The sequence below is a fragment of the Glycine max genome, chromosome 20, assembly GCF_000004515.6.
Source record: "Glycine max cultivar Williams 82 chromosome 20, Glycine_max_v4.0, whole genome shotgun sequence".
Classification (NCBI taxonomy): Eukaryota; Viridiplantae; Streptophyta; class Magnoliopsida; order Fabales; family Fabaceae; genus Glycine; species Glycine max.
In genome coordinates, this window is record NC_038256.2 from 2,338,663 (window position 1) to 2,357,544 (window position 18,882).

General features: G+C 30.4%; 2 protein-coding genes and 1 long non-coding RNA gene across 5 annotated transcripts; 2 read left to right on the top strand and 1 right to left on the bottom strand.

The window, feature by feature from the left end:
• The first annotated feature begins 910 nt into the window (after window positions 1-910).
• On the top strand, window positions 911-12,163 carry LOC100795511 (probable zinc transporter 10-like). Of its 2 annotated transcripts, XM_006605290.4 has the most exons (4): window positions 911-1,093; window positions 8,159-8,932; window positions 10,048-10,197; window positions 10,459-12,163. In XM_006605290.4, exons 2-4 carry the CDS (start codon window positions 8,312-8,314, stop codon window positions 10,762-10,764), a joined length of 1,077 nt encoding a protein of 358 aa, XP_006605353.1. In that variant the 5' UTR covers window positions 911-1,093; window positions 8,159-8,311; the 3' UTR covers window positions 10,765-12,163. The 2 variants fall into 2 exon arrangements, with proteins under 2 accessions (XP_006605353.1, NP_001240277.1); NM_001253348.2 differs by lacking the exon at window positions 911-1,093 and having other exon boundaries at window positions 8,261-8,932; window positions 10,459-11,051.
• On the top strand, window positions 11,536-16,665 carry LOC100796562 (uncharacterized). Its single transcript, NM_001255542.2, has 3 exons — window positions 11,536-11,869; window positions 15,561-15,748; window positions 16,485-16,665. Exons 1-2 carry the CDS (start codon window positions 11,636-11,638, stop codon window positions 15,723-15,725), a joined length of 399 nt encoding a protein of 132 aa, NP_001242471.2. The 5' UTR covers window positions 11,536-11,635; the 3' UTR covers window positions 15,726-15,748; window positions 16,485-16,665.
• On the bottom strand, window positions 12,913-15,769 carry LOC102660640 (uncharacterized). Of its 2 annotated transcripts, XR_420121.4 has the most exons (4): window positions 14,832-15,769; window positions 14,623-14,695; window positions 14,437-14,524; window positions 12,913-13,167 (listed from the first exon to the last, which is right to left on the bottom strand). It is a non-coding gene; the product is annotated as an uncharacterized lncRNA (long non-coding RNA). The 2 variants fall into 2 exon arrangements; XR_420120.4 differs by lacking the exon at window positions 14,623-14,695.
• Window positions 16,666-18,882: the final 2,217 nt, after the last annotated feature.

The window sequence follows — 18,882 nt, forward strand, 5'->3', positions numbered from 1 at the left end:
GAAAGTATTTTTTATTTGTAAGAATTGAAAACAATATCAAAGAGTTTCTAATATTCATCCATCCTTGAGAGATTATAAAGTTAAGAGTGGTAAGTCGGACTAGTATGTTTCAACCAATTGCAACTCGCCTTAATCAGTACACAAGTAAAATGGCTAAAAAATATTTTTTAATAAATATTAATTAATTTATTTTTATAATATATATATATATATATATAATAAAAACAACTTTATTTGGACATGCCTTAGTGGATTAGCTTCATAAAAAAATAGTGTTTTTATTACATATCTTGGTTTTTGTTAATTTTTTTGCAAGGTTAATTCAACAAATTACACCCCCTTTGTTATCTCAACCTATAAAGCAGAAATCAAAAGGAAAAATTAGAGAGCTCTACTTCACCCTCACATCTTCGATGTACCTTATCCCTCTATATGGTTAGAGCAATTCCAATGACTTAATTTTTTTTGCATAAAATAAATAAATAAATAGAATGATGTGTTATAGCAGGGTATATATATACCTTTATAGGTTACGCAATGTTGTTAGCGTGCAGCATCAGAAATTTAGATAACTTCAACAACAGCTTGAATCGTTTTTCCTGTTAAGAAATTATATCCTAACTAATTGCATCATCATATGACATTAAAATTCGTATATAGGAAGTACATTTTTAGATGTCGAGTTAAAGAGAAAATATCAATCAGCGTCAGATGGCACATAAAATGTTCCAAGTACCAACTGCCATAGAGAAAAGGGAAAACAAAATTAAATAAGAATAATTGTATCACTCTTTTCAACCCATTATTTAAAAGCAATCAATATTTAAAAGAATGATTTATGTTCTGTACGTCTTCCCATTAACACGTCATTAGGAGTGAAATTAAACAAGTTAATTCGTCATCTATTATTATGGTGGCAGTTATTCAGTGGCAGTGGAAGCACGTTACTTCCATTCTCTATTTTTCTCTGCCTCAACCAGCAACCAAAGACACGAAGAAGCAACTAGAGCTAGTTCATGAAAGAGGAAACCCACCAAGTTCACCATTACACATGGATTCTAACGTAACATATTCGCGTTTCAAGATTAATCAGGTGCATATGCATACTCTAGTTTCTTATTTTATTTGATGTACTCTTATTGAATACGTTATTATTTTATCTATGCATATGAATGATTTGTCTTGATTTTAAAAATGTTATTTTATAGCACAAACCTTTTCATCATATATTATCAGCTTATGATAGATTCATATATTCTTATCGTACTATTTTTTTTTCCAATAGAAAGATAAGTTTGATATTAAAATTTGCAATATTGGTGTGACTACAACACTCTTTCTGCGTGCATATTCTACTCTGATTTTTTTCCTTTGTTATATTTTCATTCCTATTCCTATTTTATCTGATGTCCCTGAACATTCTTTCTGCGATTTGCTCCTATTAAAATGTGAATTTTCTTATACATATATAGTATTTAAATGATTTGAACAAGAGGACTATTGTTTGATAATTGCACGAATAACTCTTTTTCAATTCATAATATATAATTATTTAGTTGGAAAAATAAGATTTACGTTGGACAGACATGTTATATAGTCGGAAAAGAATTACGCTTCCAAACAATAATATGCTATTCGTTGTATGGTTATTCTGAATCCTGAAATGAATTTGAGTTTAAAACCCTAAGGATAAAGGCTGGAATAGATGGCAGTAATGAGGAAATTTAATTTGAAATGACTATTAATAATGATAATTTATTGGTTAAATTAACTTGTAAGTTTTTGAACCATTTGATAATTTTTAATTAGGTTTTTGTTTTTTTTTCAATTATATCCCTGAACTTGTATTTGTTTTTTTTTAATGAAAAAATTGATCCCTAATATAGGGACCTAATTAAAAAATAAATACAAGTTCAAGAATTCAATTAAAATAAAAAAATTTAAAAAACTCAATTAAAAGTTTGATAAACGTTCAGGCCTCAGGGACATGTAGAGTAATTGAATCTATCTTATTCAAGTATTAAATTGGTTTATTAAGTCTTTGCAGTTGTTTTTAAATCGAATCCCACAACTTTTCAAACGCCCTAATCAAGATGAAGAAAATACATTTATAGGCGAAGAGATGCTTTAATTCCCTTGAACTACTTGTTTGTAGTTAGCCCAATCATTATATGGGCCTAAATGTAAAATTGGAGCCCGAGAACTCTCACGTTTGAATCGAAACTAGTGTTTTTAATAGAGATAAAATCCCAACGGATGTGGATGCCTGAATGGTGTAAATAGGAAGGGAACTACTATTGGCACTACCAACGTGGGTTTGATTTTTTTCTTCCAAAAAATATCCTTCCGACGGAAACATAATTCTGTCAAACAAGTCTACAATGAAATCATATTTTCATTGCACATATGTGGGGTAAAAATAAAAAAAGTAACAAAAATACAATCTTGTTGTACAGTGTACAACAAAATCATATTTTTATTGCACACAAAGGGATGAAAAAAATAAAGCAATGAAAATATGATTCTGTTGTACATTATGTAACAATGAAATAGTATTTTGGTTGTTGGCTCAACAACCCCACAACGCAAATTCACCTACCTGGATCACCACCCCAAATCCATTAACAACAACACAAATTCAAAAACAACAACAAAACGAATCAACGATAGGGTGGGGGTGGGGCCGATGCAATACAGATTGACGACAAAGATGCTTGGAACTCTTAGGATGGGTGTGAGTGCAGTCTGGGGGTGGTGCAAGGGTTTTGGATTTGGATTTGGATTTGGTGCAAGGGTTTTGGATTTGGTGAGTTGGCAAAATAGGAATTTCATAAAGGTTGGTAGCCTAAATAGCAAAATATGTAGTGGGAATAGTTGTTCCCAATAGGATATATTTTTTGTTATTGAAAAATTAATTTGGGTTTTAGTAACAGGATAGTTAGTTAACCGAAATAAATAATTGACCGAGAAAAAAAAAACAAAAATAAGAGTATGAAGCTCAAATTTATCCGGGTGTACCACATCATACCCATTGAGGCTTCTGACCAGAAACTGAAGCATCGTACTTTGATTCAAGTTAAAAGTTGGATGAGTTTAGAAACTATTTTAGTGAAATAAAAAGATCTTAACAATTTGCGACAATAACTTTACTGTTTAATAATTTTGTAGTATTTTATTTGGGTTCAATAGTAACATTGAGGTTAAAATTTATGACCTTAGGTTGAATATCTAAACCTTTTATCATTATATCAATCTTAGTGGGTTAGTAATTTTGTAGATTAATCATTATGGATTTGGGCTCAATTAAAATTTATTATTTAGTCTTTTAATTTTGAATTTGGTCCTTACACGTAAAAAATTATTAATTTGATTTCTATATTATAAATATTACTTATTTGATTCCTATCATCACATGTCAATCGTTATTGGACATCTTAATTTGACCCCTGTAGATATAACTCATTCTTTATTTGGTTTCTAATTATAAGGATTAAATTTCTTTATTTGGTTTCTAATTATAAGAATTAAATTAAGAATGTGATATATGTATAAGGACCAAACTAAAAACACTGTATATATATTGGGATCAAATTAAAAATACATAAGGGGTTAATGATGGTAACTAGGACTAAAGCAATAACATTTAGATGTATTGAGACTAAATAGGTAGAGAATCTCTTATATATACAGAGACTAAATTATATGTTTACTTAAAATTAAATTTCAACTTACCACAAATGCTCGCCAATTAAAAAAATTTGTATACATTAAATTAGAAAGAAACAAAAATAATTTAAATTTAAAAATATTGTCTGGTTAGGATCGTAATCATGCAAAGTGCAAACTAGAAGTTCTTTGTCAACAGTAGGTATTGTTCCATACATTATAGATGTAGATAATAATATGGAATCTATCATGGGTCTATGGCTCAACTTCATAACTGATTGCACCGATTTGGTGTTTGTATTAATAAGGTTGACTTTGGTTAACTTAAGTCTACAACTTATTGTTACGTCGATCCATCCCTATCGGTTAAATTAGAATAATGTTTTGTGTATACCTTATTGTTCCTCTATACTTGAAAAAAAAGAAAGAAATAGAAGAGAAAGAAGATAAACAAAAAATAGATCTGATAAGTAATATAATCAACCTAAAAAGAATAGAGAAATAAAGAAAAATAAAGAGTATCAAATGGATATTTATAATATTGGAGTGCCTAGTATCATTATCCTTTTAATTATATATGCTGAAGGAACATAGCAATATCAAATCATTTCTGCAACTCAGTTTAAAATATATGAGAGATAAAAACAAATGTTCAAACGAAAAAAAATACAATTTTTTGTGTGTGCCATATTAAATTTATGAGGCTCTAACTTTATTAATCAATACTCAAACATAACTCAATTATTGATTTATATAACGGGTGTTTTTTTTTTCTTCTTTTTACTTTGCATATTTCTTTATAGATCGAGTTTGGTCGACACATAGTTGTTTTCAATCTATTTATCTTATTCTTAAGGTTAAATTAATAATTTACTCCCCAAATATGACACCGTTATTTGTTTTGGTTTTTACATGAAATATTTACAAATTAGTTTTCGTTAGATTTTAAGTTTTTTTCACATAGAAATCATAGACTTTTCTATGCATGGACTAAAATAAAGTACGATATTTTTTTTCATATAAACATAAAAATGGTATAAAATGCGTAGAACAAAATTTTAATTTAACCACCTAACCGACTTGGCAGAATCTAGTGAAACTACAACAAATGGTAGTGGTAGAATCTTACACACACACACACACACACAAGTGTGATATTTTCTACACATGGGCTACAGGACTAAAATAAAGTGTGATTTTTTTTTTTTCATATAGAGACTAAAATGAAAATTATATCAAATGCGCGGACCAAATTTTTAATCTAACTTAACCAACTTGGCAGAATCTAGTAAAACCTCAACAAATGGTAGTGATTGATTTTTGAACATTTTTTTTTTTACTTAAGTAAATAAATGTTTAATTTTTTATATATATATATATAAGGACTAAATGAAAAATAGTAGAAACTGTAAACTATTATCATATCGTGTTACTGATCATGGGACAAATATAGTGTCTTGGTTTTCACTTAAAGCTTAAAATGAATTAGTGTTTAAACATCTTAGCTGAATAAGGGGTGCATTTGGAAGAGTTTACAAAGCTTATTTAAATGAATTTATGATGAAATTTATATAGCCGTTTGACTTAAGTTTATAAAATTGGTTTATGATCTTCTTATAAGTTCGTTTTAATATTAGTTTATTATAAACAAAACTTGGTATAGTTAATAGATCAAAGTTGGGTCCTTCGAATAAGTTGGTCATGATTTAATTCCTAACTATGTGTATGAAAAAATGTTCTGTTGAGAAAGTAAAAGTCCACTTCAATAATCTTAATATCTCAAAAGAGATTAATCTTTGAATATCCACTATTTTTTTTAACATGCTTCAATGATTTTATGTTTAATTTTTGCAAAATAAAGTTATTAAATAGTATGTAATTCAGTATTTAATTATTGTTGTTCTACTGGACCGTTGATTTAAATTAAATTAATACATGACTACGATTTTGGCAATATTTTGTAAAAAAAGATTAGATATTTGGAAGTTAAAACGCTAGTTTTTAACTTAAAAGCTATTTGTTGAAAAATATTACGTGTTACAGTTAGCGCATTGAATTAGAAATATTATAGGTAAATTCTGTTGTTGAAAATATAATTAACTGACAAAAAAAGAACATATTTATATGATTTTGAGAAGTGCATGTTAATAACATACTCTAACACGTTTCTTCTAAATTTTTTCTATTATTAGTTAAAATTAATTAAAAAATTACAAATCATAAGTATAATTCATTAAATAAAAAGAGAGACACAAAAATTTGTAATTAAAAATAAATTTTAACTAATAGAAAATATATTTTAAAGAGTGTGTTAATAATATTTTTCTATATTTTAAGCAAATAATATTTTTAATATTCGGTAAATATATATATATTGTAAGATTAAAATATATTTGTGATCTCTAATAAATATCTAAATTTTATCTTTGTTCTCTAATAATTTTTTTCTTTGTTTTTACTCTTTGATAAAATAAAATTTTGCTTTTGATCCTTTACATTTTTTTTAGTTAAAGATAAATTAGTAAATTTTGTATTTCCTTGCTGATATTTTTTTTTACATTTGTTATTAGTATTTTCAAAAACACTAATAATAAATGAAAAAATTATCAAGAGCTAATACAAAATTCGTTAACTTTAGGTATTTTTGAAGATAAAAATATATTTTAGCCTTTGACTATATATGTTTGATAAGACATTTAAACTAGTTTATAAATTTTTTAAGTAGTTAAAAAACTCATTTGATTATTCGGAAAACAAGTTTTTTTTTTTATGGAGTCTAGCGTTTGTTGAAATGTTATTCGAAATAACATTTTTTTAAGTTTTTTATATTTTTCCTTTTTATCCTTAATATATTTATTAATTTTTTTGTTTATCCTTTTTAAATAAATCATAATTTTATTATTTTTCAGTTACTTTACATTTTTTAATTACTCTAACAATTAATTTTTTCACTTATACTTTAAGTAGTTAGTTTTCAGCTTTTTGCCTACAGCTAACTTTTTAGTTAATTTTGTTGAACAATCTTTACATAATTATCATTCTAGTTAGTTTTGAATTCTTATAATTTTGTTCTTAAAATCAAATGTTCTTTTGAAAAAAACAACTAATTATTATAATTAACAGGGTAATATTATTTTTATAAAAAAATATGCAATATTAAAAGAGGAAGGAAATTAGAAAATTAATTAAAATATTAAGAATAACAATAAAATCTAGCAGTAAATTATAGAATCAAAATACTATTTTAAGAATTATTATAAACTAATGAGATAAATTTATTTATTAAACACTTTATTTACATAGAATAAAGTTCTATAACAATACAAATATTGCAAGAAATTCCAAGTTGAAACACTATTAAGTATTGTAAGCTAATAAGACAAATTCATTGAAAGTTATGTAATAATAATATAAAATAATTTTATATACTCATTAAAATCACACCTCAACATGATAGCAAGTTCGTTGATCTTTAACAAAAAAATATTTTAAAAATCATACTATATATAACCATTAATCTCAAATTCGTTTGTTAAATATTTTATTTCCATTGAATCAACTCATCTTGTTACACACACGGCCACAAGGACCTCTTGGCAATCGACAAGGCAGAGATACCTGTGCCGTATCACCTCCATGATGATCATCACAAACAGCATGAAGCCATCATCAATTCAGATATTTTATGCTTGTTGATAAGGGGCGCACGTACGTCACCAAGTTTACTTCTTAATGACATAGATTATAAAAAACCATAAACAGCATGATCCATGAACACTTCAATTCTTTGTTCATTTTATGCAAACGTAAATTATTTCTACTTGGCTATGTGTATGTGATATGCATTGACTTCCCTACACATTTGTATATAAAATTATTTTCATCATCCTATTAGAAATAATTGGTGATCCTTGCCGTAGTACCCATTTTCGTACGGTTAATTTTTTACTATTAATATTAGTCCTTTTTATAATTAAAACTGTTGTGCAGTCACATTAGTTGGCGTTATTCATCCATCGTGGAATAATTTATCATGTGTGCACTTGTTTACTGCTAGTAATTGGGTGAATACCCAAATTTGTCCTCAACAATGTGAGGCATCGTCACTTTAATCCTTAAAGTATAAATTTTTTTAAAAAATCTTGAAAATGTAATTTATTATTCACTTTAGTTCAAAATTTAAAATATTAATTGAGTGTGTATTACTTAAATAAGAAGGATTTAATTATTATAGATTACCAGTGTAATTTTTTATACTGTCAGCCAATAATATGTGTAACTTTTAAAATAATTAGGATAAAATTCAAACCTTTAACATGTAAGCTTTTATTACTTTATTAATGCATACCAATTAAATCCAAATTAATAATAATATCAGCATACTTTCATTGATTCAAGCAATAACAATTAATTAAGGAATTATAAAATGATAGCTTATGGAGTTGTTTTGAGTTTCTTACTTTTAGAGACTAACAATGCTTTATAAATTCAGGAGTAAATTAATAGTTTGCCGGCCACTATTAATTCTTGAATGAAAACAAACAAGGCAATTGTAAAGTCTATATAAAGAAGCTCTATCAAAAGCAAAATATACAAGTACAAGTGAGAAGTGTCCTTTAGTTTGTGAAAGAAACAACTACAAACAATGGCCACTTCACTAACCCTATTCAAAACAACCTTTGTTTTCTTCATCATCTTCACTCTCCTCACACACCAAGCCACGGCTGATTGTGAAGCCGAATCCAAAAACAGTTGCAACAACAAAGAGAAAGCCCTACCTCTAAAAATCATAGCCATATTTACCATCTTAGCCTCAAGCATAATTGGCATAACCCTACCCTTAGTGACACGTTCAGTCCCTGCCCTAAGCCCGGAAAACGACCTCTTCATAATCGTGAAGTGCTTCGCCGCCGGAATCATCCTCGGCACGGGGTTCATGCATGTGCTCCCGGATTCCTTCGCCATGCTCTGGTCGGATTGCTTGAAGGAGAAGCCGTGGCACGAGTTTCCCTTTTCGGGCCTCGTCGCAATGTTCTCCGCCATAATCACGATGATGGTTGATTCCTTGGCCACTAGTGTTTACACCAAGAAGTGTAGGACTACTAGTGAGGTTGTTCCTGGTGAGAGCAGCCTTGAAGGTGGTGAGGAAAATTTAGAGATGGGTGCTGTTAACTTAGGGCATTTCCATGGTCACCACCATGCTCATCATGAGACTAAGATGGATGGCAAAGAGTCGCAGCTTCTACGTTATCGTGTTGTTGCCATGGTAAGATTGTTTGACTCTTGCAAATCAAATACGATTTTGTTACTCACTATTGTTTCTATCTCAAAATTAATTATGGGGATCTATCCAGCAAAAAAACTATTATATGGTAATAGTGGTGTGGAATCACTGACATGTGGTTTAGTTTTTTAATTGATGTGAAACAATTAAGACTAAATAATTAGTTTAGTCCATGAAATTATATTTCATTGTTATACTAATCTCTAAAATGGTCATTTAGGTCTAGAATTTTATTTAAGTCTCCAAATATTTTTTTTCAAACTTATCTCTAGTCCATTGATTTAAGTGATAATAACAATAATATATGGTTAAGGTTAAATGAAGTCCTAAAAGATATTAGGGTTTTATTTGAGACTTTTAAGTTTTAAAGACTAATGACCACAATTAAGATTCAATTTTAAGGACTAACTAAATGGGCCATTTACTTTTTTTTTTCTTTTTACAAGAATGGATCATTTACTTAAGAATAAATAAAACCTAATTACATGTTACATGATAACTAGTCAGGATTATGATAGCCTTGAATCATATAATAATTTTTTAAAGCTTTTTAATTAGCCAATGATTAATTTTAAATTTTATCTACTATTTTAAAATGGTTTTATTATACTCAGTTCCTAAATTTTTTTAATGGTTTTAATCTCTTAACTTTTTTTCCCACCAAGGACTAAAAATAAGGAATGAAAAAAAAATTAAAACATATTGGCCGATAAAAAAATCATTTAAGGAGTAAATATAAATCTTACAAAATTTAAGGACAAAATATATAGTAAATATTTTTAAAATTTTACATTACCACATCCAGTTACTAGATTATTACGCTCTTACATGTTTCCTTCTTTGAGGGTTATTGTGAATTTTCAAATTTTAGATCTATAAGGACTCTCACACATGTATAAATTATTATTTTATCTTAAATTATCATGTCTCATCTAAATTTTTCAATTGCATATAATCGAAAATTTTAATTTTAAAAAATCATTAATATTTAATTATATTTCACATAAAAATTAATTAAAATCATAATAATCTTAAATCATATAATAATTTCTCCCAAAAAAGAGCATTTTAACATGAAATTGATGTTGGAAATGCAGGTATTAGAACTTGGAATTATTGTTCATTCAGTGGTGATAGGACTTGGCATGGGAGCCTCAAATAACACGTGCACAATAAGAGGTCTTATAGCCGCCATGTGCTTCCATCAAATGTTTGAAGGAATGGGTCTTGGTGGGTGCATTCTACAGGTAATAAGAGCACATCATATTCCCACATCTTTTAAGTTTCACATTTTTATGCTGATAAAATCAAGAGTTTGATGATCATCAATTATCAGTCAAAAATAATTTTATGATATATTTAATTATAAATCATCATTAATATAATTTTCAAGATAATTATTATAAAAATTAATAATCTAATCATACATATCGATTTATAATTGAATGATAGCGTAATAATAATTTTTCTTTCTCTAAAATAAATTAATCCTTTAATTTTTTTATTAGGCTGAGTACAAGTTTTTAAAGAAGGCCATCATGGTGGTCTTTTTCTCCATCACAACCCCATTTGGAATTGCCTTAGGAATTGCAATGTCCACGACCTACAAAGAGAACAGCCCAAGTGCCCTAATCACCGTGGGTTTGCTTAATGCATCATCTGCTGGGCTTTTAATCTACATGGCTTTGGTTGACCTTCTCTCTGCTGACTTCATGAGCCCAAGGTTGCAGGGTAGCATTAAGCTTCAATTAAAATCTTACGTAGCTGTGTTTTTGGGTGCTGGTGGCATGTCTCTAATGGCAAAATGGGCTTAATTTTCCCTTACGCACGTGTGGTGTAAGCAATAATGTTATAGAACATTTTCAAAGTTGACAACAGCTTTGATATGTTCCATTTAAATAGGAAGTTTGACCCTCTATATCCAGAAGACAGAGTTTACGTTTACTCGTTAAACCAAGTATTTTATATATGTTTGTATTTTTTCTTTTTTTATTTACAATAGTTGTATACTATCTAAATATCTCTACCACTAGGCCAATCCAATTGTGGCTGTTATTTTATGTTTGTATTTGACTAAATAAATAGAAAATAAAGTGATCTAGATCTGCTGCTTTGAATTATTATTTTTTAAGTATGCTGCTTTGAATTAAGAATTATGTCTTTCTACTGTACCCTCTTGCATATTTTCCATATTCTCTTAATATTATTTTTTTAACTTCAATTTTCTTATATATTAACTCAGTCCTGAAATTTAAAAATTTCAATTTTCTTCTTCTCTATATTATTAAACTTCAATCTTGTCTATAGTTTATAGTAATATAAAATAATTTTGGTCCTCATCACATGTCATTGTGTTGTGCATTGTGGGTTAATTTTTTTCTTCTATTTTTTCCCCTTTTTCTCACCTCCTCACTCTTGCTTTCTCCCTTTTTCTTCGGATTTGTTTGTTTTGAAGGAGAAAAATAATATATAAATTCCTTTTTATGTTTTATTACATAGAACTTACATCTTTTATATTCCAATTTAATTAAAAAAATTCTTTTATTTTTCTCTTTTAAACTAAACACAACCTAGTTTTGAAGGGTAATATATTGTCCTTTCACTCGGAAGAAATGATGTTTCTTCAGAGGAAGCAAAACACCACCACATCAAAATTGGGGTTTGAACTTCGATGAACGGTAAACGATGAATGTAGTGAGGCGTAGATTGTTGCACACTCTTCGCGGCGGCGCCGCCCCGTCGGAAACACTGAAGAGAAGAGCGTTGGAATTGGAGAAGAAGAGAAAGACTCGGCACTCGAAGACCAAGGACCAGTTCATCGTCACGGTTCCCGAATCCCTCTCCTTCCTCGACACCGCCACCATCCCCATGTACTTCGCCGCCATCGGAATCGCACTCTTGGCCAAGCTCCTCATGACGGTACGCCACCACCACCACCACCACCACCACCACCACTCATCTTATTATCAATGTCATGATTATTATTACAGCGATTCATCTCGTCGCACACCACGTGTTCGATGAAATGAAGTACTCCCTCCGTCCCAAAATAGTCATCCTAGCCTAGTTTTTCCCCGCAGATCAAGAAAAAGTAATAAATAGACGAATGAAACTTAGTAATTTTTTGAAATTAACCTTGTATAATTATTAATACATTAATAGATTTTGTAGTCCATCATTGATCTTATATGAGATATATGTGGAAAAGAGTAATTAATGTTACTTTGAAGAACTAAAATGACAATTATCTTGCCCGACAATTATAATGATGAGAGGAGGGAGTAGGGCTGTGCAAAAACTGGTTTGGAAAAAAACCAAACCGAACAACCAGTTCGGTTTTTAACCTGAATCTGCAACTGATTTGCGATCTGGTTTGAAACTAGTTCTGAACAGGTTCTAAACTAAATTAGTTTTGAACCAGTTTATAATTGTTTTCAGAGCTGAACCGGTTCTGAACTGGTTTTAAACTAATTTAAAATTGTTTTCAGAGCCAAATTGGTTTTGAATTGGTTTCTAATTTTTTTTTAAATGGTTTTCAAATTGGATTTTAAAACTTAACTAAGATAGTTTATCTTATAAATAACAAATGAAAATGGATTTTTAGCAGGTTTTAGGTCTTGTACTCTTGTTTGTAGTGGTTCTGTCACTTGGGGTTTATCTGTGCTTTTAAGTTTTTGCAGATTTTGAGCCTTATTTGAAGAAAGGTGTTCCAGTTCGTTTTCTCTAGTGTAGTGTATTTGCACATTCATTGTCAACTAAGAGAACGGTTGAATCATAATCAGATTCTAAACAAACAAATGCTTCTATACTCCATATCCTCAGCTTACAAATTTGGTTGCTTCCAGATATAGTGATTAATCTTCAATTAATTCCCATTTCCTACATGCTGCGCAAATTATGAGTTCATCCTATATTGAATTTTGGAAAACTAACATCATAATGTAGAAACTACAAATAAAAGATTTTTAGAATAATGTATAAATTACACTAGAACATGAATTTTGTTTCTAAGAGGGTGACAAAGTAAGATTACCAGTTCTCATTATGAATGTGAATAGTGGATAGTGTTTGTAAAGAAAATAAAAGTATTTTAAAACTTATTAAACCTGGGAAAGCAAATCAGCAGCTACATGAGAAGGAATTGCATGCTTGTCTGCAATGACCAAAACTTCAGATGGACCGGCCGGCATGTCAATTGAAATCATGGCTTCACTGTTCTGCAGAAGATTTTCAAAAGGTAAAGAAATGCAGAAGAGTTAAGATTCATCAAATCAGCATTTCTTTAACAGATTTTTCAGAATTCTTTATTGAATCTCTACACATTTATATATTCCTCACTAAATTTTTAAGCTGATATCAGAGAAAAATTCAAAGATCATCATCATATTGGCCTTCATGCTATTCTAATATCACAAGTCTTCATTTATGGAGCACAAACGTGTATCTGCAAAATGAATACATGCAGCTTTCCTAAGCTCCACTCTTTCTCATTAATTACCTTCTATTATATATAGTTTATAGTATACTTGTATGGTCTTGTTCCACTTATTCTACTCCCCTTAGCTATTTTGTGCAATCTAAATGTCCAACTAGATTTACCATAAACAACTAGAAGTAATAGCATCACACAATGTGCATTCACTGATCATTATCACAAGATTCTGGTTCAATTCATACTATGGGAAAATAACCTTGAGCATCATTATCCATTTTGTTTTGACTAGATGGTATTGGCAGATGTTTCTAGTGTCACAATTCCAAAGCAATAGAGTAGACATCTCATTTTTCAGACAATTCTACATTAAGGAAAATAATTAAAAATATATATATATATATATATATATATATATATATATATATATATATATATATATTAACAATTGTGTGTGGATGCTATTCATACCTCATAATCTTTTACCAATATATCCACAGTAAAAGTTATCTACCAGAGTCAACTGAGTCGTAGTATGCTTATGACAGGTGAATCAGAGACTTTTACCTAGTCTATAAAATCAAGGAAGTGCCATGCAACAATTACAGACATGTCTGGTCATTAAAGACACTGATAATAATTAATTGAATTGCTACTTTGAGGATGACCAGTCCCTTCCATCAAATCTGACCTCAATTGGTTTAAAATTATGTGCTTTTAGTCTCTAATAAAGGACCAAAAACACATTGCTAAATGTAAGAATTAAAAACAAATAAAGGGTCTAAACTGAAAAGTCATATCTTCAAGGACTAAAAAAATATGTAAGCCTATTATTTCTCTGTGGCCACTCCAATTAAAACAATCTAGCACCACTCACTGCTGCTCATAATATAAGATAATATGAAGATAGATGACGATGAGGATGCTGGATGCTGGATGCTGGATGTTGGATGAGATTAAACAAACAGGAAAATCTAAAATTTCAACACAACTAAACACACTCTCTGAACACTTAAGATTATAACAACTAAAATCATAGTGCTTTCCAACTGACCTCCTTATTATGAAAGAAAGTCTCACCATGTTGCTTGAATATATCAGCTACAGAGTTTCCACCAACCTCCTCCTCCACCAATGCATCACTACAACACCCATAAGTTAAAAAAAGTAGAGAAAATATTCAGCAAGACCTCTAATATGGTCATGAAATAGATTAATTGTATTGTGATAGAACATGTACACTTTAGTATAAAGATCTGAGCATAAACATTCCCCAGTTGAGTAGATCAGTTCCTTTCACTTTTTCTGTCACACTTTGCCAACACACACACACCCTCTAAGACTTAAGTTCAAACACGGTAAATAGAGAAATTAAGCAAAACTCAAAAGGGTCTTCGAACAATAGAAAACACAAAATAAAAAAAATGAAAAAAGATCTTCGAACATTACGTGAGACAGCGAATTCGCAAACAAAGCCAAACGCAAATGAAGCCAAGAAAGCGTGAGTCTGCAAAATGCGAGTCTGAGAGAGATTGAGTCGAGAGTTGAGACTGCGAGTGCGAAAGTTGAGAGGCGAGGAGATTCAGTCGACGACAATGGGCCAAGGCACACAAGAGAATGCAGTTCGGATCACTTGTTGCCTATGGAGAAACAGGACGGGTCAAACTCAAACTATTTTTAAAATGGGGCAGGTTTTTGTTGCAAACCAGTTTGGACACAAAATTGGGTCAGGTCAGGTTAGTTACAATCCAGTTCATCCCAACCCGATTTTTTTGCACAGCCCTACAAGGGAGCCGTGACTAACAGGGGTTTTTGAGATGGGTTTTTGAGATGGGTTCTTGAGCTCAAGAATCTTTGTCCCCTAGATCTACTACTATTCTTGTTCAAGAATCCTCCATGCTGGAGGTTGGGTTTCAGGGGAAGAATTCTCAAGAACTCCACTTTTGTCAAAAAATATTGTCTTTTAATGTCATTTGAGAGTAAAAAGAGGTTCTATATTTTTTCTATGCAAGTAAAATTCAAAAATCCAAATTGAGTTCTACCACTAAAGTAAAAATGACAAAAATTCTTGCATCTTATGGGATATCATGGAACCTACAAAACGAGGTCCAAGAACCCAAAATAGATTCTTTCATTAAAGATGTTCTGACAATAAAGGGATGTGATGGGTGGTGGCAGTACGATGATTCAAGGTCTCAAGAGCTGCTGGAGCGGAAGATAAAGAATGCCCCTAGAGGGCGAGGTAGTGTCAAAATGTCACACGAGAGGAGTGGGAGGAGTATCGAGAAGTCAGGCCCAGGACTCCGTTTGAGTCCACGCTTGCCCGCCCTAATTCCAAAATAAGAATCGGTGAATCGTTGCGTCCGGTAATAACATGCACACCTCACTGTATGCTTTGTTTTCTTTATATGCATGTAGGGATTGTATTAGATGAGAACATGATTTCGCTACAGGAACTAATCTTGAATAGACAAGGGTAAAAAATATGTTTTCAGTTTTTGTACTTTCCGTTAAACTTGGTTTTAGTCTCCATAGTTTAACTTAGATCAATTTGGTCCTTGAACTTTACAAAAAGTAGTTGTTTTTGTTCCTCCTCTCAATGAAAACTGTCGTCTGTGATGAGGGACAAAAATTATGTTTTTTTTTTAAAGTTTAGAAACCAAATTGATTAAAGTTAAAGTACTGGGATTTATACCAATTTTTACTGAAAGCACGTGGACTAAAAACATATTTTAGTCCATAGACAACCATAAAACTATGGCTAAAATTAACTTCTCTTTAAGTTTTAAGTTTTATTAAATTTGTCTCGTATATATTTGATTTAAGAACACTTACAAATTTTTACTCCAATTGTAGAACTCAACTTGCGTTTTTAACATATTTTAGTGAGTTACATTTTGACATAAAAAAAATTGTTCTTGTAATGCTTAAGAAACTGTGGTTGTTGTAGTGTACAGTATATAAGCAATTTCTATAACTCATTTAGTTTAATGGTAGTCTCAAGTTGCATAACTTTAATAACCAATAAACAATTACATTGGAGTTAGGAACCTGAAAGCATTTAGATTTAAAGGCTGAAGTTTCCTCGTATGCTGTGTACAGGAGGATGTAAAGGATTGGACAACTGATGTTCTCATGGATGCTCTCCATAGAGTAGAAGAGTATGGTAAACATGGTTTTAAGTAATGTAAATTGTCCTGAGCTTAACCTTGTATTGCCCTTTTTTTTTTGTTTTAAATTAATGCTTAGTATAAATAATTTCCAGTACTATGTGTTGTGGTGATCTCTCTGATGAGATGGGGTGGAATCATAATAACTAACTACAGTTACCTACATTTTTACCAATGAAAACTGTATGATTTTTGGGAAAACATGAATTACCGATTGGATCTTATATTGGTATAATTTGTGTAAGTATGCTCTTATGTACTCTTTAAAACTATAACATAACTACTGTGTATGCTCAACAAGCAATTAAATTAGACAAGGCCCATATGCATTTTAAGAATTTGTACCAAAACCTCTGTAGTTGTAGGTATAGATAGAGAAGGCCAGTGTCATTCGCTCGTTCATAAATGTTGTATTTGTTGGTTGGTTTGTATATTGACACACTACCTAAAGTCCCAAACAATGATAGTTTATTGACTATAAAAGTAATAATATGCTTTTTATTTTTTATTTCTGTTGTCTTATTAACCAATTCCTTGGTAAAGGTGAGAAACATGAATACAGAAAAGCACTATTTTCTCTTTTCTGGATGGTTCTCACACAATTTTTTCTTCTTCATTTTTCCTGGAAATTGACCTCATTAGATGTCAAGACTGTACTTACGAATGGCATTACTACCCACTGCTTCAACAAAAGCTAAAAGCTCCAACATTTTAACTTTCTTGTTACAACCACAGACTAAAACATAGTATTTTTGTAGGATCCAATCGCTGGGACTTCAAAAATTACAGCAGGTTTGGAGAAATGTACCCGGAATGATGAATAATTGGATACCTTTACTAGTGTCTCATGAAAAGCTAGAGAATAAACTTTCCAAGTCACAGTTAAATAATCTTCATCAATTGAGACAATGTTGGATTGACCTAAAAACTTTCTGGAATTGAAATAATATTTTGTTCATATATTAAACTCAATTAAAAACAAAATGCATAACGTTATATCATTTTAAAACAACAATGCTTTTGTTAAGGTATAACATTGAGTGCAAGTCTAGAAAATTCTATATGATTTTAAAAAGTTAGGCAAAAGTGCATTTTTGGTCTCCAGTTTATCTCCAATTTTGGATTTGGTGCCTCAATTTTATAAATTCCTGCAAAATTGGTCCAGGAAGCCTGATTTGAATGTTGACCGTTAACCTTAAACGTTGACTGCCACGTGTCAATGTCTAAGTGGTTTCTTGTAAAGACTTCATTTTTTTAGGTAAAGTTGTATTTTTGGTCCCCCAATTTTACTCCAATTTCGATTTTAGTCCCCTTATAATTTAATGCCCGATTTTGCTCCCCTTATAAATTTAGCCAAATTTCATTACTGGAGAAATTGTATTTCAAATTTCAAACAAAAATACCATTGACATACATAGACCACTCAAGCAGTCGTATACACATAATACTGCATGGAAGAACAAAATAAAAATAAAAATAGGGGGTTATTACAAAACCTATTAAAGTAAGAGATCTGAAAATTTCTGATTCAGGTTGGGATTCATGCGCCACTTTCCCAAGTTGAACAACCCCGGAAGTGGGAGAGAGACAAAGAGTGATTTTTCTCTGAATTCCAAGTGAGTGAAAAACTTGTGATGAAAAAGAAGTGCGAGATTTATCAAGACTTATCATATCTCTAGCACCAGTAGTTAAACCATTCAAAAGACCAATTTTGCAAGAACAATTTATAAAGGGATTTATAAAACCGGGGGACTAAATGTGTGAATTAAACTATAGGGAGACCAAAATCAAAATTGGAGTAAAACTGGGGGGGATCAAAAGTGCAATTTTACCTACAAAAAATGAAGCCTTTACAGGGAACCACTCAGACGTTGACACGTGTCATTGACACGTGGCAGTCACACATGACATTGACATGTGGCAGTCAACGCCTGAGGTTAACGGTCAACGTCCAAATCGGGCTTCCAGGACTAATTTTGCAGAGATTTATAAAACTAGGGGACCAAATTTATGAATTAAATTATAGGGGGACCAAAATCCGAAATTAAAGATAAAATAGGGAACCAATTTTACAATTTTGCCAAAAAATTAATAAAACTTAAAAACATTTTTTTAGAAGACTCTGTCCACAAAGAAGTAAACAAAATCAGGAATAAAAGAAGAAGCCATTAGTCAAATAGTAATCATAAAATTATACCTTTCATTAAGTGTAAGTTTTAATTTGAATTTCTCAATATTATCCAATACATTGTGGTTATATAATGAAAAGTTGATTATTTTCAATGCATATAAAATATAAAAAATCATTAGAAGTAATAAAGTTGACAGTC